General features: G+C 52.8%; 2 protein-coding genes across 3 annotated transcripts; both read left to right on the plus strand.

The window, feature by feature from the left end:
• Nucleotides 1-764: 764 nt before the first annotated feature.
• Nucleotides 765-16,211, plus strand: WRAP53 (WD repeat containing antisense to TP53). 2 transcript variants are annotated; one of them, XM_032139334.3, is made up of 11 exons: nucleotides 765-911; nucleotides 998-1,432; nucleotides 1,577-1,675; nucleotides 1,943-2,054; nucleotides 13,450-13,538; nucleotides 14,186-14,276; nucleotides 14,384-14,516; nucleotides 15,071-15,279; nucleotides 15,457-15,560; nucleotides 15,707-15,841; nucleotides 15,952-16,211. In XM_032139334.3, the coding sequence occupies exons 2-11, from the start codon at nucleotides 999-1,001 to the stop codon at nucleotides 16,193-16,195; spliced, it is 1,650 nt and encodes a 549-aa protein (XP_031995225.1). In that variant the 5' UTR covers nucleotides 765-911; nucleotide 998; the 3' UTR covers nucleotides 16,196-16,211. The 2 variants fall into 2 exon arrangements, with proteins under 2 accessions (XP_031995225.1, XP_031995227.1); XM_032139336.3 differs by lacking the exon at nucleotides 15,707-15,841.
• A 1,699-nt stretch (nucleotides 16,212-17,910) lies between these two features.
• On the plus strand, nucleotides 17,911-22,997 carry EFNB3 (ephrin B3). Its single transcript, XM_032139338.2, has 5 exons — nucleotides 17,911-18,429; nucleotides 20,660-20,952; nucleotides 21,139-21,231; nucleotides 21,340-21,444; nucleotides 21,871-22,997. Exons 1-5 carry the CDS (start codon nucleotides 18,308-18,310, stop codon nucleotides 22,278-22,280), a joined length of 1,023 nt encoding a protein of 340 aa, XP_031995229.1. The 5' UTR covers nucleotides 17,911-18,307; the 3' UTR covers nucleotides 22,281-22,997.
• Nucleotides 22,998-24,700: the final 1,703 nt, after the last annotated feature.

The raw sequence follows: 24,700 nt of genomic DNA on the forward strand, positions 1-24,700 counted from the left end.
AGGGTGCAGAGAGAGTCAGGATTCTCGCCGAACTGGTGCCGTAGACACTAACATTTTGGGGTGGAAAATTCTACAAGCCAGAGCTGTGAGGGCAGAATTGGTGGAAACAATTTTGGAGGAATCCTGCACTGTGTCAAATATGAAGGGTGGAAGGAAGAAAGCTTTTGCGTTTGCTCTCAGCGGGATCCTTTCTTCTCATCAGTTAAAATGTCATTTTTAGGAAGGCTTTCCTTAATATCTCACCCTAACGTTTTCTCCCAGATACTTTATATCACACCATGTTATTTAATCTCCTTCACAACCCTTATCACTGAAAAGATTTATTTGTTCATTGCTTTCAGTACATGGAAACGTAAGCCTTATGAGGATATAGAATTTTTCTACTATCTTATTCATTGTTGTATTCCTCAGTGCCTATATTAGTGCTGGGTAGGAAGTAAGAGCTCGGTAATAAATATTTTTTGAATGAAGGGAGACAGGTCTGAAGCCTGGAGAATGAGATGCAAAAGAGGTGCAAGACCTGCTGCGCCCTCTGCAGGCGGCGGGGGGACGGTGCAGGTGCTTTAAGAATTACCGCGGGACTCGGTAGGGGGAGTGTAGGCGCTTCTCGCCAAGATAGAAGCGTTCAGACTACAACTCCCAGCAGCCACGAGGAGCCCTAGGGCTTGATGGGAACGGGAAGCCTTCTAACCTTTCACGTCCCGGCTCCGCGGGTTCTGTGGGTCGCCCGCGAAATCTGATCCGGGACGCGGCGGCCCAATCGGAAGGTGGGCCCAAATCCCGCGACAGCAAGAGGCCCGTAGCGACCCGCGGTGCTAGGGAACGCAGTGCTTTCAAAAGAATTGGCGTCCGCTATTCGCCTCTCCTCCCGGGAGTCTTCTGCCTACTCCCAGAAGAGGAAGGAAGCACAGGTGGGTTTCTTTAGCTCCGCGTCGGATCCCTGAGAACTTCCAAGCCATCCTGGCTGAGGCTAATGTCCGCTGTGCTTCCTCTGCAGTATGAAGACTTTGGAGACTCAACCGTTAGCTCCGGACTGCTGTCCTTCAGACCAGGACCCAGCTCCAGCACATCCTTGTCTCCACGCTTCCCCGATGGATAAAAATGCGGACTCTGAACTGATGCCACCGCCTCCCGAAAGGGAGGATCCGCCCCGGTTGTCCCCAGATCCTGTGGCTGGCTCAGCTGTGTCCCAGGAGCTAGGGGAGGGGGATCCAGTTTCTCTCTCCACTCTCCTGGGAACAGAGTTTGGTTCTCCTAGTGAGCTGAGTCCTCGAATCGAGGAGCAAGAACTTTCCGAAAATACGAGCCTTCCTGCAGAAGAAGCAAACGGGAGCCTTTCTGAAGAAGAAGCAGCGAACGGGCCAGAGTTGGGGTCTGGAGAAGCCATGGAAGATACCTCTGGGGAACCCGCTGCAGAGGATGAGGGAGACACGTAAGTGGTGATGGCAGTGGAGTGTGGAGTCTGGGGAGATGACGTGTGAGGTCGACCTGCCCTCTGGTCCTGAGACCCACTTCTCCAGGCCCCTGCCCCCTTTGCTTGGCGACCCAGGTTTGTTGTCCCCAATCTTCCTTTCAGCGCTTGGAACTACAGCTTCTCCCAGCTGCCTCGATTTCTCAGTGGTTCCTGGTCAGAGTTCAGCACCCAACCTGAGAACTTCTTGAAAGGCTGTAAGTGGTAAGGATAACAACGGGGCAGGGAGTTGACCACCCCCGAGATTTTCACTGTAAAACAGTCCAGTTATCTAGGAGAGAGATGCCCCAGAGCTGGGAGAAGGGGCACGTAGCCCTTTTAGACTGAGTTTCCATTTTATCTAGCAGTTTGTGTCTTCTACTTCCCTCAAGGATTCAGGGGGGCTTACCTACCCCAGAGGTAGGCTCAGCCCTAGCCCTACACTTGAAAAGCATAGGTCTGGCCAGCTTTCTAACTCTCTCCTGTTTCTAGGGCTCCTGACGGTTCCTGCATCTTGACCAATAGTGCTGATAACATCTTGCGAATTTATAACCTGCCCCCAGAGCTGTACCATGAAGGGGAGCAGGTGGAATATGCAGAAATGGTAAGGACTGGGGCTAACTGCCTCTTCATCAATGCTGCACATTTAAGTCCTTCATGGAGATGGAGAAAGTGTAGTCCAGGTGTTTCCTGTTCACAAACGAGACTGATTTTCAAGATGAGTTTCCACATGTAGCGTTTTCCCGCCCCGAATTCTGAAGTTATTTAGAGAGACGTTTCCCCTTTCTTTAATTAGGAATCTGTGTTTTTCGCTAAAAAGTAGCGAATTTCTTGTGGCAGTATATATATATTTATATTTATTATTTTTTTGAGACAAGGTCTTGCTCTGTCACCCAGGCTGGAGCGCCGTGGTGTGATCTCGGCTCACTGCAACCTCCGCCTCCCGGGTTCAAGCGATTCTCCTGCCTCAGCCCCACAAGTAGCTGGTACTACAGGCGCACACCATCACACTCGACTAATTTTTATAGTTTTAGTAGAGACGGGGTTTTGCCATATTGGGCAGGCTGATATCAAATTCCTGACCTCAGATGATCTGCCCACCTCGGCCTCCCAAAGTGCAGGGATTACAGGTGTGAGTCACCATGCCTGGCCTATAGATATTTATTGATTAACTGCTGATATATGTTAGTCACTGTGCTGGGATAAAGTGGTGGACAAGACAGATGAAGGGCTGGTTTGCTTTCTGTGTGGGAGATTGACAACACACATGTAAACCAGCAAACATCAGGACCAAGATGATAATAAATGCTCTGAAGGAAATACACAGAATGAAGAGAGACTAACTAGAGGAAAGCACATTGCATAAAATGGTCAGGAAGGAGCTCTCTGAAAAGGAGGCATTTGAGCTAAGACCTGAAGGAGGATAAGGGATCAGTCATGTGAAGGCTTCTGGAAAGAGCTTTCCAGGAACTGGCAATGATATTATAAACACCCAGAACTGGGAAATAGCTTTGTGTGTTAAAAGACCAGAAAGGCCCTGCATGGTGGCTCACACCTGTAATCCCAGCTACTCGGGAGGCTGAGGCGTGCAGATCACTTGAGGCCAGGAGTTCGAGACCAGCCTGGCCAATATGGCAAACCCCATCTCTACTAAAAATATAAAAATTAGCCACATGTGGTGGCACACGCCTGGAATCCCAGCTACTCATGTGGCTGAGGCAGGAGAATCTCTTAAACTCGGGAGGTGGAGGCTGCAGTCTGACAAGATTGTACCACTGCACTCCAGCCTGGGCAACAGAGTGAGACTACATGTCAAAAAACAACAAAACAGACTGGGCTCAGTGGCTCACGCCTGTAATCCCAGCACTTTGGGAGGCTGAAGTGGGCAGATCACCTGAGGTCAGGAGTTTGAGACCAGCCTGGCCAACATGGCAAAACCTCATCTCTACAAAAATACAAAAATTAGCTGGGTGTGATGGTGGGTGCCTGTAATCCCAGCTACTTGAGAGGCTGAAGCAGGAGAATCATTTGAACCCAGGAGATGGAGGTTGCAGTGAGCCGAGATCATGCCATTGCACTCCAGCCTGGGTGACAGAGTGAGACTCCATCCCAAAACAAACACAAAACAAAAAACCCAGAATGCTGGTATAGCCAGACTGAGGCAAGTGAGGGGGACAGAGGGGTGAGGACAGAGAAGAGCAGCCACGTTGTGTTGGGTCTTATGGGTAAGGCATTTGGAGTTTATTTGGGAAGTCATGAGAGAGGTTTTTTTTTTTTTTTTTTTTGAGATGAGTCTCGCTCTGTCGCCCAGGCTGGAGTGCAGCGGCGTGATCTCGACTCACTGCAACCTCTGCCTCCTGGATTCAAGCGATTCTCCTGCCTCAGCCTCCCAAGTAGCTGGGATTACAGGCGCCTGCCACCATGCCCAGCTAATGTTTGTATTTTTTTAAATAGAGACGGGGTTTTACCATATTGGCCAGGATGGTCTTGTACTCCTGACATTTGATCCGCCGGTCTCGGCCTCCCAAAGTGCTGGGATTACAGGCATGAGCCACTGCGCCTGGCTTAATTTTTGTATTTTTAGTAGAGACGGGTTTTGCCTCGTTGGCCTGGCTGGTCTCAAACTCCTGACCTCAGGTGATCCACCCACCTCGGCCTTCCAAAGTGCTAGGATTACAGGCGTGAGCCACCACGCCAGGCCATGGGAGAGTTTTTTTTTTTTTTTTTTTTTTGAGACAGAGTCTTGCTCTGTTGCCCAGGCTGGAGTGCAGTGGCACCATCTCAGCTCACCGCAACCTCCATCTCCCAGGTTCAAGCGATTCTCCTGCCTCAACCTTCCGAGTAGCTGGGATTACAGGCATGTGCCACCACACCCGGCTAATTTTTTTTTTGTTTTTTTAGTAGAGATGGGGTTTCACCATATTGGCCAGGCTGGTCTGGAACTCCTGACCTTGTGATCTGCCCACCTTGGCCTCCCAAAGTGCTGGGATTACAAGTGTGAGCCACCGCGCCCTGCCAAGAGAGTTTTAAAACAGGAGAGTGAATGGTTTATGGGTGGGCAAGAGTGAAATCCGGGGCCAGGCATGGTGGCTCACGCCTGTAATCCCAACACTTTGGGAGGCTGAGACGGGTGGATCACCTGAGGTGAAGAGTTTGAGACCAGCCTGGCCAACATGGTAAAACCCTGTCTCTACTAAAAATACAAAAATTAGTTGGGGCCAGGCGCGGTGGCTGACGCCTGTAATCCCAGCACTTTGGGAGGCTGAGGCAGGTGGATCACCTGAGGTCAGGAGTTTGAGACCAGCCTGGCCAACATGATGAAATCCCGTCTTTACTAAAAATACAAAAAATTAGCTGGGCCTGGTGGCGGGCGCCTGTAATCCCAGCTACTCTGGAGGCTGAGGCAGGAGAATTACTTGAACCAAGGAGATGGAGGTTGCAGTGAGCCGGGATTGCACCACTGCACTACAGTCCAGGCAACAGTGCAAGACTCTGTCTCAAAAAAAAAAAAAAAAAAAAAAAAAAAAGATTGGCTATACTTTTCTCCCACCCATCCTAATCAGGTTCTGCCTCCATCACTTCCCTGAAACCCTGAAAGTGCTCTTGTCAAGGTCACTAATGTCCTCTTGGGTTATTCTCCCTTTTTTTTTTTTATTTTGGGACGGAGTCTCGCTCTGTCACCCAGGCTGGAGTGTCCCTCTCTGTCACCCAGGCTGGAATGCAGTGGCACGATCTCGGGTTACTGCAAGCTCCGCCTCCCGGGTTCATGCCATTCTCCTGCCTCAGCCTCTCCCGAGTAGCTGGGACTACAGGCGCCCGCCACCACTCCTGGCTAATTTTTTGTATTTTTAGTAGAGACGGGGTTTCACCATGGTCTCGATCTCTTGACCTCGTGATCCTCCCGCCTTGGCCTCCCAAAGTGCTGGGATTACAGGTGTGAGCCACCGCGCCCGGCCGCTCTTGGGTCATTCTCTAAATTCGCCTCACTCCATCTCTCAGCAGCATGAGTCACTGTCTCCACCTCCCTGCGCTGGAGCACTCAGGCACTCGAGGCTCTGCTGGGCCTTCTCCTCCTCCATCAGCACTCTTTCTTTTTTTTTGAGATGGAGTTTCAAAAAATCAGACCCACCGAGGCATGTGGCAGTTGTGTTGCTCTTTGCTCGGTGCCCACTAGAGTCTGTTGCCATTAATTTGAAATGAGACCAGTTAGTATGACTGTGCATCTTTCCTGGCAAGTTAAATGACTATGGTTTCTCTGTTTGTAAAATGGGGATGATTATAATAGCACCTGCCTTACAGAGTTGTGAGAATTAAAATAATCAGTAATGAATTAAAGCACTTAAGGCCGGGCACGGTGGCTCACGCCTGTAATCCCAGCACTTTGGGAGGCCGAGGCAGGTGGATCGCCTGAGGTCAGGAGTTCAAGACCGACCTGGCCAACATAGTGAAAACTTGTCTTTACTAAAAATACAAAAATTAGCTGGGCTTAGTGGTGGGTGCCTGTAATCCCAGCCACTTGGGAGGTTTGAGACAGGAGAATTGATTGAATCCAGGAGGCGGAGGTTGCAGTGAGCTGACCGTGCCACTGCACTCCAGCCTGGGCAACAGAGCAAGACTTAGTCTCAAAAAAAAAATAATAAAATTTTTAAAAAGCACTTAAAACAGCACCTAGCATACAGTAAGTGTTCAGTAAACACTAGTAGTCACTGGTATCAGTTGCGTGCAAACCAAGAATAGGAGGATGGTCTGGTTGAGGTTTACCAGGAGAGAAAGACAAGGGTATCTTGAGAGTGTCTTCAAGAGTGTGCATGCCATGGTGGACTAGAATCTAAAGTGGGTAAGGAACTGGACTGTAAATATGTTTTTGATGAAGCTGAATAAATTGTCATGGTAGAAGTAGCAGAGCAGGGTCAGGCCTGGTGGCTCACGCATGTAATCCCGACACTTTGGGAGGCCGAGGCGGGTGGATCACCTAAGGTCAGGAGTTCAAGACCAGCCTGGCAAACATGGTGAAACACTGTCTCTACTAAAAAAAATACAAAGTTAGCCAGGCATGGCCGTGATGGCCTGTAGTCCCAGCTACTTGGGAGGCTGAGGCAGGAGAATTGCTTGAACCTGGGAGGCGGAGGTTGCAGTGATCGCACCACTGCACTCCAGCCTGGGTGACAGAGCAAAACTCCATCTCAAAAACAAAAAAAAAGAAACCCCACAAAAAAACAAGAATGATAACAGGACTGTTTGTGGGCAGTGAGATGGTGAACCAGGCGGTAAAGTCTTAGTGGATGAGGGAGGGTGATAAAACAGGGGAAACTAGTCTGATAACAAGAACTGCAGAGGAGCTGGGGTTTGACAGCCGGGGGCATAATGACACCCAGCCACCTCTTGTCCTTGAGGTGTGTACTGGGGACAGCTGGCCATGAGCATTAAAGCCATCTCAGTATATAGGTGGTGGTGATGCCAGATGACCCAGAAGACCAGGACTTCTCTAGTGCTTGAGGTTAATAGGAGGATGGGGCAGGGGTGAGTCTTTTTTTGTTTGTTTGTTTGTTTTTTGGAGACAGGGTCTCACTCTTGCTTAGGCTGGAGTGCAGTGGGCAGTGGCACAATCTCAGCTCACTGCAACCTCTGCCTCCCAGGTTCAAGTGATTCTCGTGCCTCAGCCTCTCAAGTAGCTGGGACTACAGGTGTGCGCCACCATGCCTGACTAATTTTTGTATTTTTAGTAGAGACAGGTTTCTCCATATTGCCCAGGCTGTTCTCAAACTCCTGTCCTCAAGTGATCTGCGGCAGGGCTGAGTCTTGTTGGCTTGTTAAAAGAAGAAAGGTACTCAGTTCCAAGGCTGGTCCTGAACACTCACCTGACATGCAGCTCTTTAAGGCTGGAGGCTGCAGACATTTGAGTTCTCTGTGCAAACTATAAGATGATCTAAGACCTGAACCCTGGTTCCTCAGGGCCAGGGGGTGGTGGTGGAGCTGGTGCAGCCATGTTAAAAGAGTTCAGGAGGTGAGAGGTTGTTTCAGGGCAGGGATAGTTAGAAGAGACTCTGGAAATGTGAGGGGGGGGGTGGGGGGGCAGTTTTGAGTATTGCAAAAACTTGTTTAAGAGAAATGGGAATGTTAAAAAGAGAAAAAATCGTCATTACGTGCCACTGCAGAATTTAGCCTTCTGAATTTTTCTACATTTCTTTCTAAGCTCTGTCCAAGTACTGAAAGCTTTTATGCGGTTGTAATCATATAGTACATGGTTTTATACATTCCCTTTTTCCTTTTAACAATCATATCCTGAATGTTTTTTGTGGTAGTCTAGTCTTCACTGTTATGATGTCTAATGGTGTGTGATATTGCATTGAGTGCTTACGGTAATTTTCTTACGTCTTCTCCTGTTTTGGACATTTGCGTTGTTTCCGGGATTATTATAACATAAATTATTCTTCAGTGAACAAATTATCTTCATGTATTTTGAGGGAGGTTCTTTTGTCAAGAGAATTTTTTTTTTTTTTTTTTTTGAGACAGAGTCTTGCTCCATCATCCAGGCTGGAGTCCAGTGGCATGATCTTGGCTCACTGAAACCTCTGCCTCCCAGGTTCAAGTGATTCTCCTTCCTCAGCCTCCCGAGTAGCTGGGATTACAGGCACCCGCCACCATGCCTGGCTGATTTTTGTATTTTTAGTAGAGACGGGGTTTCGCCATGTTGGCCAGGCTGGTCTCTACTCCTGACCTCAAGTTATCCACCCACCTCTGCCTCCCAAAGTGCTGGGATTACAGGTGTGAGCCACCACACCTAGCCTTAGGAGAAATTTTATGAATAAGAAATATCCTAGGTCAGATAATATTAACATTTTTTTAATGTATCTTGCAATACAGGTAGTCAGTTTGTTTTTTCTTTCTTTTCTTTTCTTTTCTTTTCTTTCTTTTTTTTTGACAGTCTTGCTCTGTGGCCCAGGATGGAGTACAGTGGTGTGATCTTGCCTCACTGCAACCTGTTTCCCGGTTCAAGTGATTCTCCTGCCTCAGCTTCCTGAGTAGCTGGGATTACAGGCATGCACCACCACACCCGGCTAATTTTTGTATTTTTAGTACAGATGGGGTTTCACCATGTTGGCCAGGCTGGTCTCAAACTCCCGACCTCAAGTGATCCACCCACTTCCACCTCCTAAAGTGCTGGGATTACAGGCATGAGCCACCGCTCCTGGCCAGTCAGTTTGTTTTCAAAAGATTTTTGTGGCTGGTGTGGTGGCTCATGCCTATAATCTCAGCACTTTGGGAGACCAAGGTGGGAGGAACGCTTGAGCCCAGGAGTTTGAGACCAGCCTTGGTAACACAGCCAGATCCTGTCTCTATCAAAAAAGTTGGGCCTGTGGTCCCAGCTACTTGGGAGGCTGAGGTGGGAGGATCGCTTAAGCCTGCGAGGTTGTCGTAGTAGACCTGGTGACAGAGTGAGATCTGTCTCAACAAAAAACAAAATTTTTGGTTTTGTTTTTCCTGCTATGTACCATTCTTGACGGAGTCTCGCTCTGTTGCCCAGGCTGGAGTGCAGTGGCGCAATCTCGGCTCACTGCAAGCTCCGCCTCCCGGGTTCACGCCATTCTCCTACCTCAGCCTTTCCGAGTAGCTGGGACTACAGGCGCCCGCCACCACGCCCGGCTAATTTTTTTTGTATTTTTAGTAGAGATGGGGTTTCACTGTGGTCTCGATCTCCTGACCTCGTGATCCGCCCGCCTCGGCCTCCCAAAGTGCTGGGATTACAAGCGTGAGCCACTGCGCCCGGCCCGCTAGTGTACCAGTTCTATCGCAACCTCTCTCATTAGGTATTTTCATTTTTAGTGTCTACAAGTTTAGCATTTGAAATAGATAACATTTCTTTTTGTTGTTGTTTTTGTTGTTGTGTTTTTTGTTTTTTTTTTTTTGAGACGGAGTCTTGCTCTGTCACCCAGGCTGGAGTGCAGTGGCGCCATCTCGGCTCACTGCAAGCTCCGCCTCTCGGGTTCACGCCATTCTCCTGCCTCAGCCTCCCGAGTAGCTGGGACTACAGGCGCCCACTGCCACCATGCCATGCTAATTTTTTGTATTTTTAGTACAGACGAGGTTTCACCATGTTAGCCAGGATGGTCTCGATCTCCTGACCTCGTGATCCGCCCGCCTCGGCCTCTCAAGGTGTGGGATTACAGGCGTGAGCCACTGCGCCCGGCCTTAAATAGATAAAATTTCTATAGGTCAGAAAATTGGGGAAGGGCGTATTTGGGTATTTCCATATATTTGCGTGTACTGAATCTTCCCAATATAGTTTCTCGGGTTTTCTCCTTTCTTTTCTACCTTTTCACAGAACTTTCTGCAAGTCTCATTTCCAGCTCCCTAGCGTCTTTCCTGAGTACTTGCCCTGCCCCATGGCTCTTGCGGGAAGCCTTTACTCCTCATCTTGCCCTCTCCAGGAGACACTTTGCATCCTCTGTGCCTTGCATCTCTCAGAGTGGGGAGGAGGAGTGTCCTTATTCCCAAATGCTGTAGCCACACAATCGCTCTTTCGTCTTTGTGAAACTTTTCCCTTGAGGCTTATGCTGATTCTCTCTCCCGCTGACGACGTTGGCATTGTACAGCCTTCCGGTGCTCTCCAGTTCTCCCGCCATTTTGGTGACCTCAGGTATTCAAGCCAGAAGCCAAGGCCTCTCTCATCCTTTAATCTCCCTTTTCCTAACCCCTCACATCCAATTACTTCCCAAATCCCATCAAGTCTGCCTAATCTTCCTAATCCACCCACATCTGTCCCTCCCACTGCCTCTACTTTAATTCAAGGTCCTGTTATTTTGGGCCTTATGTTGCTGAAACAGTCTCCTGCCTCCTTTTGCTCATTAAAACCGTATTTATTGACCCTGCTGATTCTGCACCACGTGTTGGGGAAGCAGTGGTAAGAGCGAGGCAGATGTGATTCCCTCCTTCTCTGATAGGTATGATGGAAGGGGAGTGAGGAGCACCGGGGATATAGGAAAGAGGAACAGGGGCGCCTTGCTTAGCTGAAGGGGTTAGAGAAGGGTTACCAGAGGAAGAAGCATCTAAGAGACCTGAAGGATGACTAGGATTCAGCCAGGAGGAGTCGTTGGGGGAGATGAAGGAAGAATATTCCAGACTTGGAGCCTAGGACATGTGAAAGCCAGTGGGTTGAAAGTGTGGCGAGTTGGCACTTTATGGGACCTGAGAGTTAAAATGGCGGGACTCAGATTTTTTTTTTGTAATGGAGTCTCACTTTGTCGCCCAGGCTGGAGTGCAGTGGCGCTATCTCGGCTCACTGCAAGCTCCGCCTCCCGGGTTCACGCCATTCTCCTGCCTCAGCCTCCGGAGTAGCTGGGACTACAGGCACCCGCCCGGCTAATTTTTTATATTTTTAGTAGACACGGGGTTTCACCGTGTTCAGCCAGGATGGTCGTGATTTCCTGACTTCGTGATCCACCTGCCTTGGCCTCCCAAAGTGCTGGGATTACTGGTGTGAGCCACTGCGCCTGACCGGGACTCAGAGATTTTTAAGGGAATAAGCAGATAGAGGTGGGTCGGGGGTAGCAGCGTGGTAATGAAAGGTTAGGAGGAGGAACTGGCAAGATTTGGTATTGGGTTGGACCAGGAGTGGAAAGGAAGTGAAGAGTGGTAGCAGGCAAGGCTGGTGCTCAGATTTCAGGGTTGAGCACTGGATGTGGAGTCCAGGAGGAACAGCAGGTTTGATGGTGGCAGATGCCGGGCCCATTATGGACAAATTGACTTTGAGGAACCTGTGGGATGATCAAGTGGCACTGTCCACCAGGCAGTTGGATATATGGGTTCAGAGTATAGAGGTGGACACTGAAGTCCTGGCTGGTTGACATCAGCCTGAGGCCCAGAAGACAATTGATGAAGGACAGCGTCCAGACTATTTATCTCTCACAAATCAGTAAGAAAAAGACGGCTGGGTGCGGTGGCTAATGCCTGTAATCCCAGCACTTTGGGAGGCCAAGGCAGGCGGATCACCGGAGGTCAGGAGTTCAAGACCAGCCTGACCAACATGGCGAAATCCCGTCTCTACTAAAAATAAAAAAATTAGCCAGGTGTGGTGGCAGGCGCCTGTAATCCCAGCTACTCAGGAGGCTGAGGCAGGAGAATTGCTTGAACCTGGGAGGTGGAGGTTGTAGTGAGCCGAGATCGCGCCACTGCACTCCAGCCTGGGGGATAGAGCGAGACTCTACCTCCAAAAAAAAAAAGAAAAAAGAAAAGAAAAAGATAGCAACTGGCCAGGCATGGTGGGTCACACCTGTAATCCCCACTTTGGGAGGCCGAGGTAGGCAGATCACTTGAGGCTGGGAGTTTGAGACCAGCCTGGCCAACATGGTGAAGCCCCATCTCTACTAAAAGGTATAAAAATTAGCTGGGCTTGGTGGCAAATGCCTGTAGTCCCGGCTACTTGGAAGGCTGAGGCATGAGAGTCGCTTGAACCCAGGAGGCAGACGTTGTAGTGAGCCGAGATCGTGCCACTGCACTCCAGCTTGGGGAACAGAGAAAGACTCTGTCTCAAAAAAAAAAAAAAAGAAAATGGGCAGAATTTATGAAAAGGTATACCTAAGTGGCTAGTAAACATGGAGGAAATATCTGATTTCTCTTATAGTAATGATGGAAATACAAATTTATGCTGTAATGAAATACCATTTCACCACCTTCAAATTGAGAAAAATGTAAAAGTCTGGCAATACCAAGAGGATAAAGAGCAATAGAGACTTTTTTTTTTTTTTTTGGAGACAGGATCTTGCTCTGTCGCCCGGGCTGGAGTGCAGTGGTGCGAACATGATGCACTACAGCCTCAAACTCCTGGGGTCAAGCAGTCCTCCTGCCTCACTCTCCCGAATACCTATAGTGGGACTATAAGTATGCCAACATGCCTGACTAATTTTTTATTTTTTGTAGAACTGGGATCTTGCTATATTGCCCAGGCTAGAATAGAGACTGTTATACGCTGCTGGTGGGAGAGGACATTGGGATAAGTGCTTTGGGAAAGAAATTGACGTTATAGTATCTTACAAAGTTTGTAAAGTGCATAGCATAGAGACCAGTAATTTTACTCTTCAGCAGAAACAGTAGAGAAAACCTTCTACATGTGTACAGAATGTTAAAGCACACTACCCAAAAAATAGAAAAACATCAGTGACTCTAAATAGAAGAAGGGTAGATCAGTTTGAATATATTCATGAGTGGAGTACTATACAGCAGTGAAAATGCATGAATTAGAGCAAAATGTGTTTCCATGGTTAAAGCTTCCTATTACAGAGGGATGTATATGATATGATACCATTACTGTTAAGTTTAGGCCGGGCATGGTGGCTCATGCTCGTAATCTCAGTGTGTTGAAAGGCTGAGGTGGCTGGATTGCTTGGGGCCAGGAGTTTTAGACCAGCCTGAGCAACACAGACCCCTGTTTCTACAAAAAAAAAATATTTTAAATTAGCCGGGCAGGCCGGGCGTGGTGTCTCATGCCTGTAATCCCAGCACTTGGGAGACTGAGGCGGGTGGATCACGAGGTCAGGAGTTCAAGACCAGTCTGGCCAAGATGGTGAAACCCCGTCTCTACTAAAAATACAAAAAAATTAGCTGGGCGTGATAGCAGGCGCCTATAATTGTAGCTACTCAGGAGGCTGAGGCAGAGAATTGCTTGAGTCTGGGAGGCAGAGGTTATGGTGAGCCAAGATTGCGCCGCTGCATGCCAGCCTGGCTACAGAGTGAGACTCTGTCAAAAAAAAAAATAAATAAATATATAAATTAGCCAGGTATGGTGGTGCATGCTCTGTCTCATAAAATAATAATAAAAAAAGTATGAATCTATATGGCTTTTGGTGGTTAAATTTGACATTAAAGTCTGAGCTCACCCTTGAGCATCGAGACAGAGTCTCTGCTCCATATATACACCCCATCTGCCACAACACTGCTAGAGGCACGTGCCTTAGACTCCTTTTCCCTCCGAGTGACTCAGCCATTCCCACATCTCTGTATAGGTCCCTGTCCTTCGAATGGTGGAAGGTGATACCATCTATGATTACTGCTGGTATTCTCTGATGTCCTCAGCCCAGCCAGACACCTCCTAGTAAGTAATGTTTGCCTCCCCGCTCGCCGCCCCACCTCCCAGTTTCAAGCGGGGCCTCTTGGGAGAGTCAAGGGCTGCCAGGGGTCTTCAGAGGAGGAAGGCTCGGCATGCTTATCAGAGGGGCTGGTCAATTGGCTTCCTCCCCTTCCTTTTTTTTTTTTTTTTTTTTTTTTTTTTTATAGATTGAGTCTCGCTCTGTCACCCAGGCTGGAGGGCAGTGATGCAGTCTCGGCTCACTGCAACCTCCGCCTCCCAGGTTCAAGTGATTCTCCTGCCTCAGCCTCCTGAGTAGCTGGGATTACAGGCGCCTGCCACCACACCCAGCTAATTTTGTATTTTTCATAGAGATGGGGTTTCACCATATTGGCCAGGCTGGTCTCGAACTGACCTCAGGTGATCCACCCGCCTTGGCCTCCCGAAGTGCTTGGATTACAGGTGTGAGCCACCACACCCAGCCTCATTTTTGTATTTTTAGTAGAGACAGGGTTTCACCATGTTGGCCAGGCTGGTCTCGAACTCCTGACCTCAAGTGATCCACCTGCCTCGGCCTCCCAAAGTGCTGGGATTATAGGCGTGAGCCACCGTGCCCGGCCATTCCTCCCCTTCCTTTGACAGCACCAGGGTTTCAGTGTCCATGTCTCTCTCAGCGTGGCCAGCAGCAGCCGGGAGAACCCGATTCATATCTGGGACGCATTCACTGGAGAGCTCCGGGCTTCCTTTCGCGCCTACAACCACCTGGTAGGGACCACCACACTCAGCCCCAGCACTTGTACTGGCCCGGCTCTCCTTCCTTGAGGGCAGCTGAGGCTTTGCAAGACCTGTTTTCAGCCCTTTCCTTCCCCCAGGATGAGCTGACGGCAGCCCATTCACTCTGCTTCTCCCCGGATGGCACCCAGCTCTTCTGTGGCTTCAACCGGACTGTGCGTGTTTTCTCCACGGCCCGGCCTGGCCGAGACTGCGAGGTCCGAGCCACATTTGGTAAGCATCTGTGCCTCCAAGGGAGGCGGAGAGGGAAGGGCACTGCCACCTGCACAGGGGCCTTTTGTGAGCCAGGGGCCACCTGTGGGGTTTCATGCCGTCCTCTGTACGGCCCCGGGAGCAGGTGCAGCCCAGTCGGCAGAGGAGCAAACAGACTCAGAGCAGGTAGGAAACCTTCCCAAGGTCAACCAGCTGGTCAAAGGACTGCTTCCTTTCTGAACCCATACCCTGTCAGCTGTGGAGCTTTTGGTCTCTGAAATCTTTCTAGGAAATTTTTGATAAAGCTGATTCTGTTTTCCTGTAGGCCTTCAACTTGCATCTCTCTGAGGAAAAACTGGAATTTGAGAGGGATGAAGTGGGGCTTGGGCATTTAGGTCCTTTGGGAGGATAGATGTGGGGAGCATCAGAGGTCTTTGTCCTGCCTGTGACAGACAGCATGGGGGAGATGTTGAGTCCAAGCATGTTGGTGCTGGGATGGGAGACAGACCTCTGCTTAGCCTGGTTAGTGCCAGGAGCCATTGCCCCCTCCCTCACTTTGTTCCTTCCCTCTCTAGCAAAAAAGCAGGGCCAGAGCGGCATCATCTCCTGCATAGCCTTCAGCCCAGCCCAGCCCCTCTATGCCTGTGGCTCCTACGGCCGCTCCCTGGGTCTGTATGCCTGGGATGATGGCTCCCCTCTCACCTTGCTGGGAGGGCACCAAGGGGGCATCACCCACCTCTGCTTTCATCCTGATGGCAACCGCTTCTTCTCAGGAGCCCGCAAGGTAGGGGTCACACCCCGAGAGCCCAAAGCAGCTGGGCAGGAGTGGGGATGTAGTCTGCAGTGTAGGGGAATGGGGATGGGGAAAAAATCCCAAGCTGAAGGAGTGCCTGGAGACCGGAGGGAGGCAGGGACATCCAGGGCTTTGGGGGCGACTCCAGGTCCTGTTCCGTGTCTCCAGGATGCTGAGCTCCTGTGCTGGGATCTCCGGCAGCCTGGTTACCCACTGTGGTCCCTGGGTCGAGAGGTGACCACCAATCAGCGCATCTACTTCGATCTGGACCCGTGAGTGGCCATGACTCCTTCCTACACAGGGCCCTGATAAGCCTAGGAATGCCAGAGCCCAGCTGTAGGGTCCCAGCCCCTGGGTGTGAGGGGTTCCTGCCCCAGGGGTGAGGCCTCTGCCAGCAAATCTCTCCTCTCTCTCCCAGGACCGGGCAGTTCCTAGTGAGTGGCAGCACGAGTGGGGCCGTCTCTGTGTGGGACACGGGCGGTCCTGGCAATGATGGGAAGCCGGAGCCCGTGTTGAGTTTTCTGCCCCAGAAGGACTGCACCAATGGCGTGAGGTCCTCAGTTTAATTCCAGAGATGTTGGGGCTTGGGGAGGGAGGTGAATCCCAGAGGGAGCAAGTGTCCTCACTGAAGGCACTGATAGACCCTCCCCATCTCTCCCTCAGCCTGCACCCTAGCCTGCCTCTCCTGGCCACTGCCTCCGGTCAGCGTGTGTTTCCCGAGCCCACAGAGAGTGGGGACGAAGGAGAGGAGCTGGGCCTTCCCCTGCTCTCTACGCGCCATGTCCACCTTGAATGTCGGCTTCAGCTCTGGTGGTGTGGGGGGGGCCCAGACTCCAGCATCCCTGATGATCACCAGGGCGAGAAAGGGCAGGGAGGAATGGAGGGAGGTGTGGGTGAGCTTATATAAAAAGGTTTTTATGATACTAGAGTCTTCGTGTCTGTTTTGGGGGGGCATATGAGTGAGGTGGGGACCGGGCAGGGGGACTGGCGGGCTCCCTGGTCCAGCAGCAGTGGATATGGCATATTGGTCCTGAAACCAGGGGTTGAGAGGTGGGACCAGGCAGGAGCCAATGGGGCGGCTGAGCTTGGTGTGAAGTCAAGTGGGTGGGGGTGGGGCTTCATGCCATTGACTGGTTGGTTGCTAGGCAACTTGGTAAACTGAAGGGGGAAACCTGTTTGAAATCTCACTCCCAAGGTGGGGGCGGCAGGGGTCAGGGTGAGCGGGGCTGAGCAGGAGCTGGGTCAGACTGTTGGGTGTGACCGTGTGAGACTGTGCAGACAGTGACAGGGCGCCTGTCACCCACACTCCACACTGTTTGCCATTCTCCAGCAGTATGGGGACCATTACTCAGCTGTGAGGGGAGCAGGAGCACCCCCCTCCCCTCCCCGGGGCTCCCCAGGAGGCAGACAACCCAGTTGCCAGAGTCAAGGACACACATAAAAGAGTAAAGGTGTTGAAAAATACAGTCGTCACCTTTGGTATTGCTGTTCCATGCGGGGCGCGGCGAGGGTCTTATTCATTCAGCGGCTGTCGCTGGGCTTGTTTCTCCATTTGTCTGCTCTGTCTTTGGGGGTGGGGGGACGACTGTGTCATTTGAAGCAGTGACTCCTCCTCCCTCCTCCCCCCAACACCTTCCCAAACACTGAGAATTGGGGGACTTTGAAGAAATACCGCCAGCAGGGGATGTGATTTTGGACCTCACAATCAAAGGGAAGGGACGAAAGGCCTGTGGAGGCTTGAGAGGGAGAGGAATGTCACCCCTGCCCAGAGGTGCTGAAAGCCAGGGCTCTTACACCCGAAAAGGCAACTCCTCCCTTCCCCCAGGATAATTGGAAACAGCCCTTCCTGCGCAGCACCGGTTTGGGGTTGTAGGTACGCCCCTTCTCCCAGCCCTGCTTCTCCCCCCAGCCATCTAGGAAAGACCCAAGTGTATCCCCTAAACTCTTGCTTTTCACTAACCCCCAGGTAACAACAGCACATCGTCCATGGAGCGGTGACAAAAGAGACCCCAAGAGTGGGAGTTGCGCAAGCTGGGTTTGGTTTCTAGCTTTATCCTAGACTTCCCGTGTGACCTTGGGCAAGTCACGGGTCCTCCCTGAGCCTCAGTTTCCTCATCTCTGCAATGGGATCGTTAGCTCTGCCCCTCCCACTTCACACAGGTAGTCGTGACGATCAGCTCCGCCGCACTTTGTAAAGTGCCAAGCCTTCAAGCTTATTATTATTCTCTCCAAACCTGCCGGGAGCAGCGGTGTTGTTTTGGGATGGAGGAGGAGGCTGCGGGAGCGAAAGGGGTGGGTTCCTCGGGGTGGAGAGGGCGAGAGCGTTTCTGGATTCGAGAGAGGAAGATTCCAGCAGCTTGGGCGATCTGAGGGCAGGAGGGGAGCCGGGCAGAACTCAGCCGGAGCTAGAGGCTCGGAGAGACAAAGGGGGCGTGACAGCCCGCGCCGGGGGCTGAGGCGGGGCGGCGGGCGGGAGGTGCGCGAGGTGACGGAGGTGTGGGGGGCGTGGGCCGCGGGATGCTGCCGCCCGCTCCGCCTCGAGCTCCAGCTCCGGTTTTTCCCTCCACCATCCTCTGCCCCTCCCCGCCTCTCCTTTAACTCCCCCCTCCTGGGCTCGGGACTGGCTTCCTCCCTTAGCCCGCTGCCCTCAATCCCGGCGAGGCTGGGGCTCCGGCTTGGCGCCCCCTTCCTCGCTCCCTGGTCCGGCGCCCCATGCCGCCCCCGCCCGGCCCCCGGCTCCCCCAGTCCCCCACTTAGGCGAGCTCACAGATCCCGGGGTGCTGGCGCGTGGGCCGGGGGCGCGTAGGGCGCCTGCAGACGGCCCCTGGAAGGGCTCTGGTGGGGCTGAGCGCTCTGCCGCGGGGGCGCAGGCACAGCAGGAAGCAGGTCCGCGTGGGCGCTGGGGGCATCAGCTACCGGGGTGGTCCGGGCTGAAGAGCCAGGCAGCCAAGGCAGCCAACCCGGGGGGTGAGCGACTTTGGGGGAGTTGGTGCCCCGCCCCCCAGGCCTTGGCGGGGTCATGGGGCCCCCCCATTCTGGGCCGGGGGGCGTGCGAGTCGGGGCCCTGCTGCTGCTGGGGGTTTTGGGGCTGGTGTCTGGGCTCAGCCTGGAGCCTGTCTACTGGAACTCGGCGAATAAGAGGTGAGCGACCTGCGGCTGGGGAGATCCCAGACCCTAGGGCAGTGGGTAGGGAAGCTTTGGGGGCTTGGAGGCAGGCTTCTGTGGGCAGGGAGGAGGCAGGAGGGAAGGTGCTGGTGCTCTGATATGTGATGGGTTACTGGACAGGTGATCTTGGGAGCCAGACTCCGGGTCCCACGCAGAGCTGGATGCGGGTGGTGCTATGGATGTCAGGAGTTTGGAGACCCCAAAGGGGCAAGGAGAAGAAAGTTCATGGGTAGCTGGGAGGGCAGTGAGGTGGGTATTTGGATCTGTGGGAGGCCTGCGTCGGGGGCTGGGCTTGGAGGGAGCCTGGTTACTGTCAGCTCTCAGGAGAGAGCTGCAGATTAGGTGCTGCGAGTCGCTGAGGGGAAGGCAGGGCAGGGTTCCTCCCTCCCCCAGAGGGACTGGGCATTCGAGATGGGAGGCAAGGGGGTTCCGTTTGGGGGCTCTGGGGACAACTTCCCCAAGGCTCCTTGACTCTCTTCACAGTCTATCTCTCAACTCTTCCCCACAGCCAGAGGGTCAGTGAACTGTTGGCTGAACGATTTCCCAGCCAGAACATATTCCTGCCTTCCTGGCTTTCGGGCATCTTGCTGGAAGAAGCTTGGAGCCCCCTGAACCCTCCTTCCTTCCCTTTTGCATCTGGAGTCCTGAGGACTCCATTACCCCCTCCCCCAATCTTTGCTGCAAACTCTTCCATCAGACCCTCTGTTCCATGGCATGCCTGCTTTGCTCTGAAAAGAAGCCAGGGGTCAGATGAAACTTCAAGCCACGCTGGGTAGGACAGAACCTTCGGGAGGTCATCTGGGTCCCCTGCCTACATGAGGATCCCACTTCCCGCTGGTAAAAGAGTTCTGTGTTTTGAAAAATTCCTACTTCCCTGGGGAGACTGTGTGAGGCCATGGGAAGGGGGTGGGCTTTGGAGCTCATCAAATCCTTGGTCTTAATCCTAGCTCTGCCACTTTCAGCTGTGTGGCCTTGGGCATGTCACTTAACCTTTCTGAGTTTGTATCCTCAATCCTTACAGCTATTATGAGGATTAGCGTTAAGGTGTTTGAATGCATTACGTGCTCATTAAAGGAGAGCTAGGATTATTGTTCCTCTCTTTATTTCCCAGCCTCCCTCACACTTCTCTGCCCTGCCATCCCTCCCTCTCTTTTCCCTGGATCTCTTTGGGTATAATCTCAATGTCTTTTCTGTACTCAGTCACCCACCCGCCAACTCCTAGCTGCAATGTGAGTATCAGGTGTGTAGCTTGAGAACATAAGCTTGTTTTCACAGGGTAGAGAAAAGGGAGTTAGGGTGTCCTGGGGGCTCTTTCGGATGTGGGGTGGGAGTGGGACATTTGGGAGTCTGGGAAGATATCAAGTAGCAGTCCCCTGGGATCCAGTCCTGAGACCTGTCTCAGCAGCTATTGATGTCCAGGAAGGGGCTGCAGGGATTGGCAAGTTGTGGCTGTGCTGGGACAGTGGATGCCTGGGTGCACTGGCCAAGGAGATGGTGAAGTGTGTTGGTTGTGGTTAGAAAAGTCAACTCCTTTCCTTTCCAAAGCAATAGAGCACTTGCCCCGGAAGTCTAAGACCCAGTGTGGGATTCTGAGTGGGAGAATGACTCAGGCGGCAGGTCCCTAGACCCTGGTTCCCATCAGCCCCATTGATGGTCATGGCCACACCAGGCATTTGCCTTCTGTCCTACTAGCTGGCTAACTTAGGACACTGGTCTGGACCACCCTCCACACAGCCCCTGAACCGCCCCTTTGCCCTGAAATCCCTGAAATTCAGTGGTGGCCTGAAGGAGGGGAGGCTCTGCCCCCATGGTTGGCTGCCATGGAATAGTGAAATCACCTGGGAGGGGTGGGCTGTGTGGTTCCAGAGAGGCCAGCTCCTTGGTAACTGGCATCCTGTTGCCATGGCAACGGGGCTGGTGATGGAGCGGGAGATGGCAGTGTGCATGTGGTGAGGGCGGGCTGAAGAGTGCATTTGGGCACACCAAGGGGCAGGAGACCTCTGAGCCTGGCTTCCTGCTGCTTCCAGTGTGAACACACAGAGTCCTTGGTGCCTGCTCTGTAAGAACAGACTTTCCACTCAGACAAAGGCGGGCAGGTGTGAGCAGAGAATTGCTGTCCTGGAAGGTTGTGGGGTGAGGGAAGGAAAGCTCTGGGGGCCAGGCCTCTGACATCTCTTCCTTGTCCACCTTACCCTCCTCCCCATAGGTTCCAGGCAGAGGGTGGTTATGTGCTGTACCCTCAGATCGGGGACCGGCTAGACCTGCTCTGCCCCCGGGCCCGGCCTCCTGGCCCTCACTCCTCTCCTAATTATGAGTTCTACAAGCTGTACCTGGTAGGGGGTGCCCAGGGCCGGCGCTGTGAGGCACCCCCTGCCCCAAACCTCCTTCTTACTTGTGATCGCCCAGACCTGGATCTCCGCTTCACCATCAAGTTCCAGGAGTATAGCCCTAATCTCTGGGGCCACGAGTTCCGCTCGCACCACGATTACTACATCATTGGTACTGCTGGGCAGAGGGCACGATTGAGTGGGGGCTGCTCCTGATACTAAGCAGAGAGGGAGGGGGACCCCTGCAGCCAAGAGGGAGATCCCAGTGCCCTCAGGCAGTGTTCACACCAGGGCGTGGGGCCAGAATCGGGGCTAGATTCTGGAGTGCCAACCTCTTCCTCTGGCTTTTCTCTCCCAGCCACATCGGATGGGACCCGGGAGGGCCTGGAGAGCCTGCAGGGAGGTGTGTGCCTAACCAGAGGCATGAAGGTGCTTCTCCGAGTGGGACAAAGTGAGTGGGGCTGGGGGACACCTCCTGGGCGCGAAGGGACGTTGGGGCAGTATGATCATGGTCAGGGGCAGTTGTCTCAGCCCCTCTCTTGGTCTTCGTCATCTCCAGGTCCCCGAGGAGGGGCTGCCCCCCGAAAACCTGTGTCTGAAATGCCCATGGAAAGAGACCGAGGGGCAGCCCACAGCCTGGAGCCTGGGAAGGAGAACCTGCCAGGTAGGAACCAGGGGCTAGGCCCCTGCCCTCCCCAGCTTCCTCTGCTCTCAGACCCCAGCTGCCCTGCCGTCACCCTCCCTCCCTCTTCAGTTTTGGGGGCGGTGACACAGGAAAGAGGAGAGGAGAGGATGGAGGGTGGGAGGGGAATGGAAGCCAAATGAGGAAAAGACTCAATTAGAACTAATTAGCCAAGTCAGTGCTTCAATCAGTGCTGTCAGAGAAGTGGGGAGGACTCCGTGGCAGGAAGCTGAAGGGCTGGACACCTGGATTCTGAGCAGAGTTTGGCGGGGGAGGGGAGGTGGGGTCCCCAAGGGGCCTGGGCCCTACAAGGGAAGCCCATGGGGACCCCCAGGGTTGGGTGTCCAGATGCCCAGGTGGCTCCTTCAGTCCCTCCCCCTCTTTCCTCCTTCACCCCTTCCCTGCCAGGTGACCCCACCAGCAATGCAACCTCTCGGGGTGCTGAAGGCCCCCTGCCCCCTCCCAGCATGCCTGCAGTGGCTGGGGCAGCAGGGGGGCTGGCGCTGCTCTTGCTGGGCGTGGCAGGGGCTGGGGGTGCCATGTGTTGGCGGAGACGGCGGGCCAAGCCTTCGGAGAGTCGCCACCCTGGTCCTGGCTCCTTCGGGAGGGGAGGGTCTCTGGGCCTGGGGGGTGGAGGTGGGATGGGACCTCGGGAGGCTGAGCCTGGGGAGCTAGGGATAGCTCTGCGGGGCGGCGGGGCTGCAGATCCCCCCTTCTGCCCCCACTATGAGAAGGTGAGTGGTGACTATGGGCATCCTGTGTATATCGTGCAGGATGGGCCCCCCCAGAGTCCTCCAAACATCTACTACAAGGTATGAGGGCTCCTCTCACGTGGCTATCCTGAATCCAGCCCTTCTTGGGGTGCTCCTCCAGTTTAATTCCTGGTTTGAGGGACACCTCTAACATCTCCTCGGCTCCCTGTGCCCCCCCAGCCCCTTCACTCCTCCCGGCTGCTGTCCTCGTCTCCACTTTTAGGATTCCTTAGGATTCCCACTGCTCCACTTCCTGCCCTCCCGTTTGGCCATGGGTGCCCCGCTCTGTCTCAGTGTCCCTGGATCCTATTTCCTTGGGGAGGGGCACAGGCTCAGCCTCCTCTCTGACCATGACCCAGGCATCCTTGTCCCCCTCACCCATCCTGAACTAGGGGCGGGAACAGCCCACCTTTTGGTTGGCACCGCCTTCTTTCTGCCTCTCACTGTTTTTCTCTTCTCTCTATCTCTTATTCTTTCCCTCTCTTCCATCTCTAGGTCTGTTCTTCTTCCCTAGCATCCTCCTCCCCACATCTCCTTTCACCCTCTTGGCTTCTTATCCTGTGGCTCTCCCATCTCCTGGGTGGGGGCATCAAAGCATTTCTCCCCTTAGCTTTCAGCCCCCCTTCTGACCTCTCATACCAACCACTCCCTTCAGTCTGCCAAAAATGGGGGCCTTATGGGGAAGGCTCTGACACTCCACCCTAGCTCAGGCCATGGGCAGCAGGGCTCCCTTCTCTGCCCTGGCCCAGGCCTGTACATACTTACTCCAGCCATTTGGGGTGGTTGGGTCATGACAGCTACCATGAGAAGAAGTGTCCTGTTTTGTCCAGTGGCCAATAGCAAGATATGAACCGGTCGGGACATGTATGGACTTGGTCTGATGCTGAATGGGCCACTTGGGACCGGAAGTGACTTGCTCCAGACAAGAGGTGACCAGGCCCGGACAGAAATGGCCTGGGAAGTAGCAGAAGCAGTGCAGCAGGAACTGGAAGTGCCTTCATCCAGGACAGGAAGTAGCACTACTGAAACAGGAAGTGGTCTGGCTGGAACTCCAAGTGGCTTAGTCCGGGGGAATCAGGGGGTGGGAGGTGGATGGTTCTTACTCTGTGGAGAAGAAGGGCGGGAAGAACTTCCTTTCAGGAGGAAGCTGGAACTTACTGACTGTAAGAGGATAGAGGTGGACCGAGAAGGACTTTTCCCAGTCTTCAGTGGCACTTCCCAAGATCTCCCTTCCCTTGTGCTCTGTGCTGATTTTAGGACAGCTAAGATGACTGCCATGTTCTGTGGCAGGCCCAATTTGTCTTGTTCTTTCCTTTCCATATCCCAGTATAATCTCTGTTAAACAATAGGACTACCCCAAGAACCCATGTGTTCTCCAGAGTAACCCAGATGGCTGTCTTGTTCGTTCCATCCTCCATTTCCGACTCCTTTCAGACTCAACACAGTTCCCTTCTTAGTGACCAAAATGGTGGCCTACTGGCTGGTCTAGCTGACAGTGGTACTTAGCAAAGGCCACTGTTTCCATAGTGACCAGCTGATACCTCTTCCTGCCCTCTAGTGTGCAATTGAGTGTTGCCTCAATTTCCTCCCAGCTCAGTTTTATTAGATCAAAGCTGCTGTTGGGCACCAGGTTGGCCACCTCAATCACCAGCCAAGATGGTTGCTTTGTCCACCAGAGGTCAAGTCACCTCTCTGGTGCTGTAGTTCCCAGCTCCTTCCTGATTTTTCTAATTGCTCCTTCTGTGGAACAGGAAGTTGATATTGCCATGGTGGCGGGGTATGCCGTCACCTCAATAGTTTTACTGTAAAAGGGAAATTTGAACAACAAAAACCAAAAAATAAAAAATAAAAATAAAAAACTTCAAAAGTTGACAAGAAGGCTGGAGAATGACTGGACTTGAATTGGGACAAAGGCTTGGTTAGAATGGCTTTCAGCTGAGGGTTGGATTGCATGAAACCAACCAAGGGGGGTGGGTCCCTAGGGTCCCTAGTCCCTAGGGCTAGTTTGGAGTGGTGAGGTTGGCAGTGCTTGGGGAGGTGAAAATGGGCTGGGTGAGAAGGCGGAGGAAGGTGTCACCTCTAGGGGAGGGAGAGAGTAATGCAGGCAGGAGTGGGGTTGCCAATTCGTCCATGAGGACAGTCTGAGTGTCTTGCTAAGCCAAAGCACCAGAGACAGGGCAAGTGGCAATTAGGATCAAAGCAGTAAAAACATGTTAACGTATTAAAGTCTATTCCCTACCATCCCTACCCAAGGCACTTGAGAAGTTTTGCTGTTGGGGACTCGTGGGGAGAAGGGATGTGGCTGATCAGAAGGAAGTAGGAAGGACTCAGGGAGGGACCCAGGCATCAAGCTGCGTGTGCCCTGGCTCCCTGTATACCTATAACCAAGGCTCTTCTCCCCCAAAAAGCCCAGGTGCCCAGCCCCCTAGACTTAGCCCCATTCTCCAACCACAAAAGCAGCCGTCAGGAGCATCACTGGAGCGAGT

This window comes from Hylobates moloch, unplaced genomic scaffold (assembly GCF_009828535.3).
Source record: "Hylobates moloch isolate HMO894 unplaced genomic scaffold, HMol_V3 SCAFFOLD_19, whole genome shotgun sequence".
NCBI classification, from domain to species: Eukaryota; Metazoa; Chordata; class Mammalia; order Primates; family Hylobatidae; genus Hylobates; species Hylobates moloch.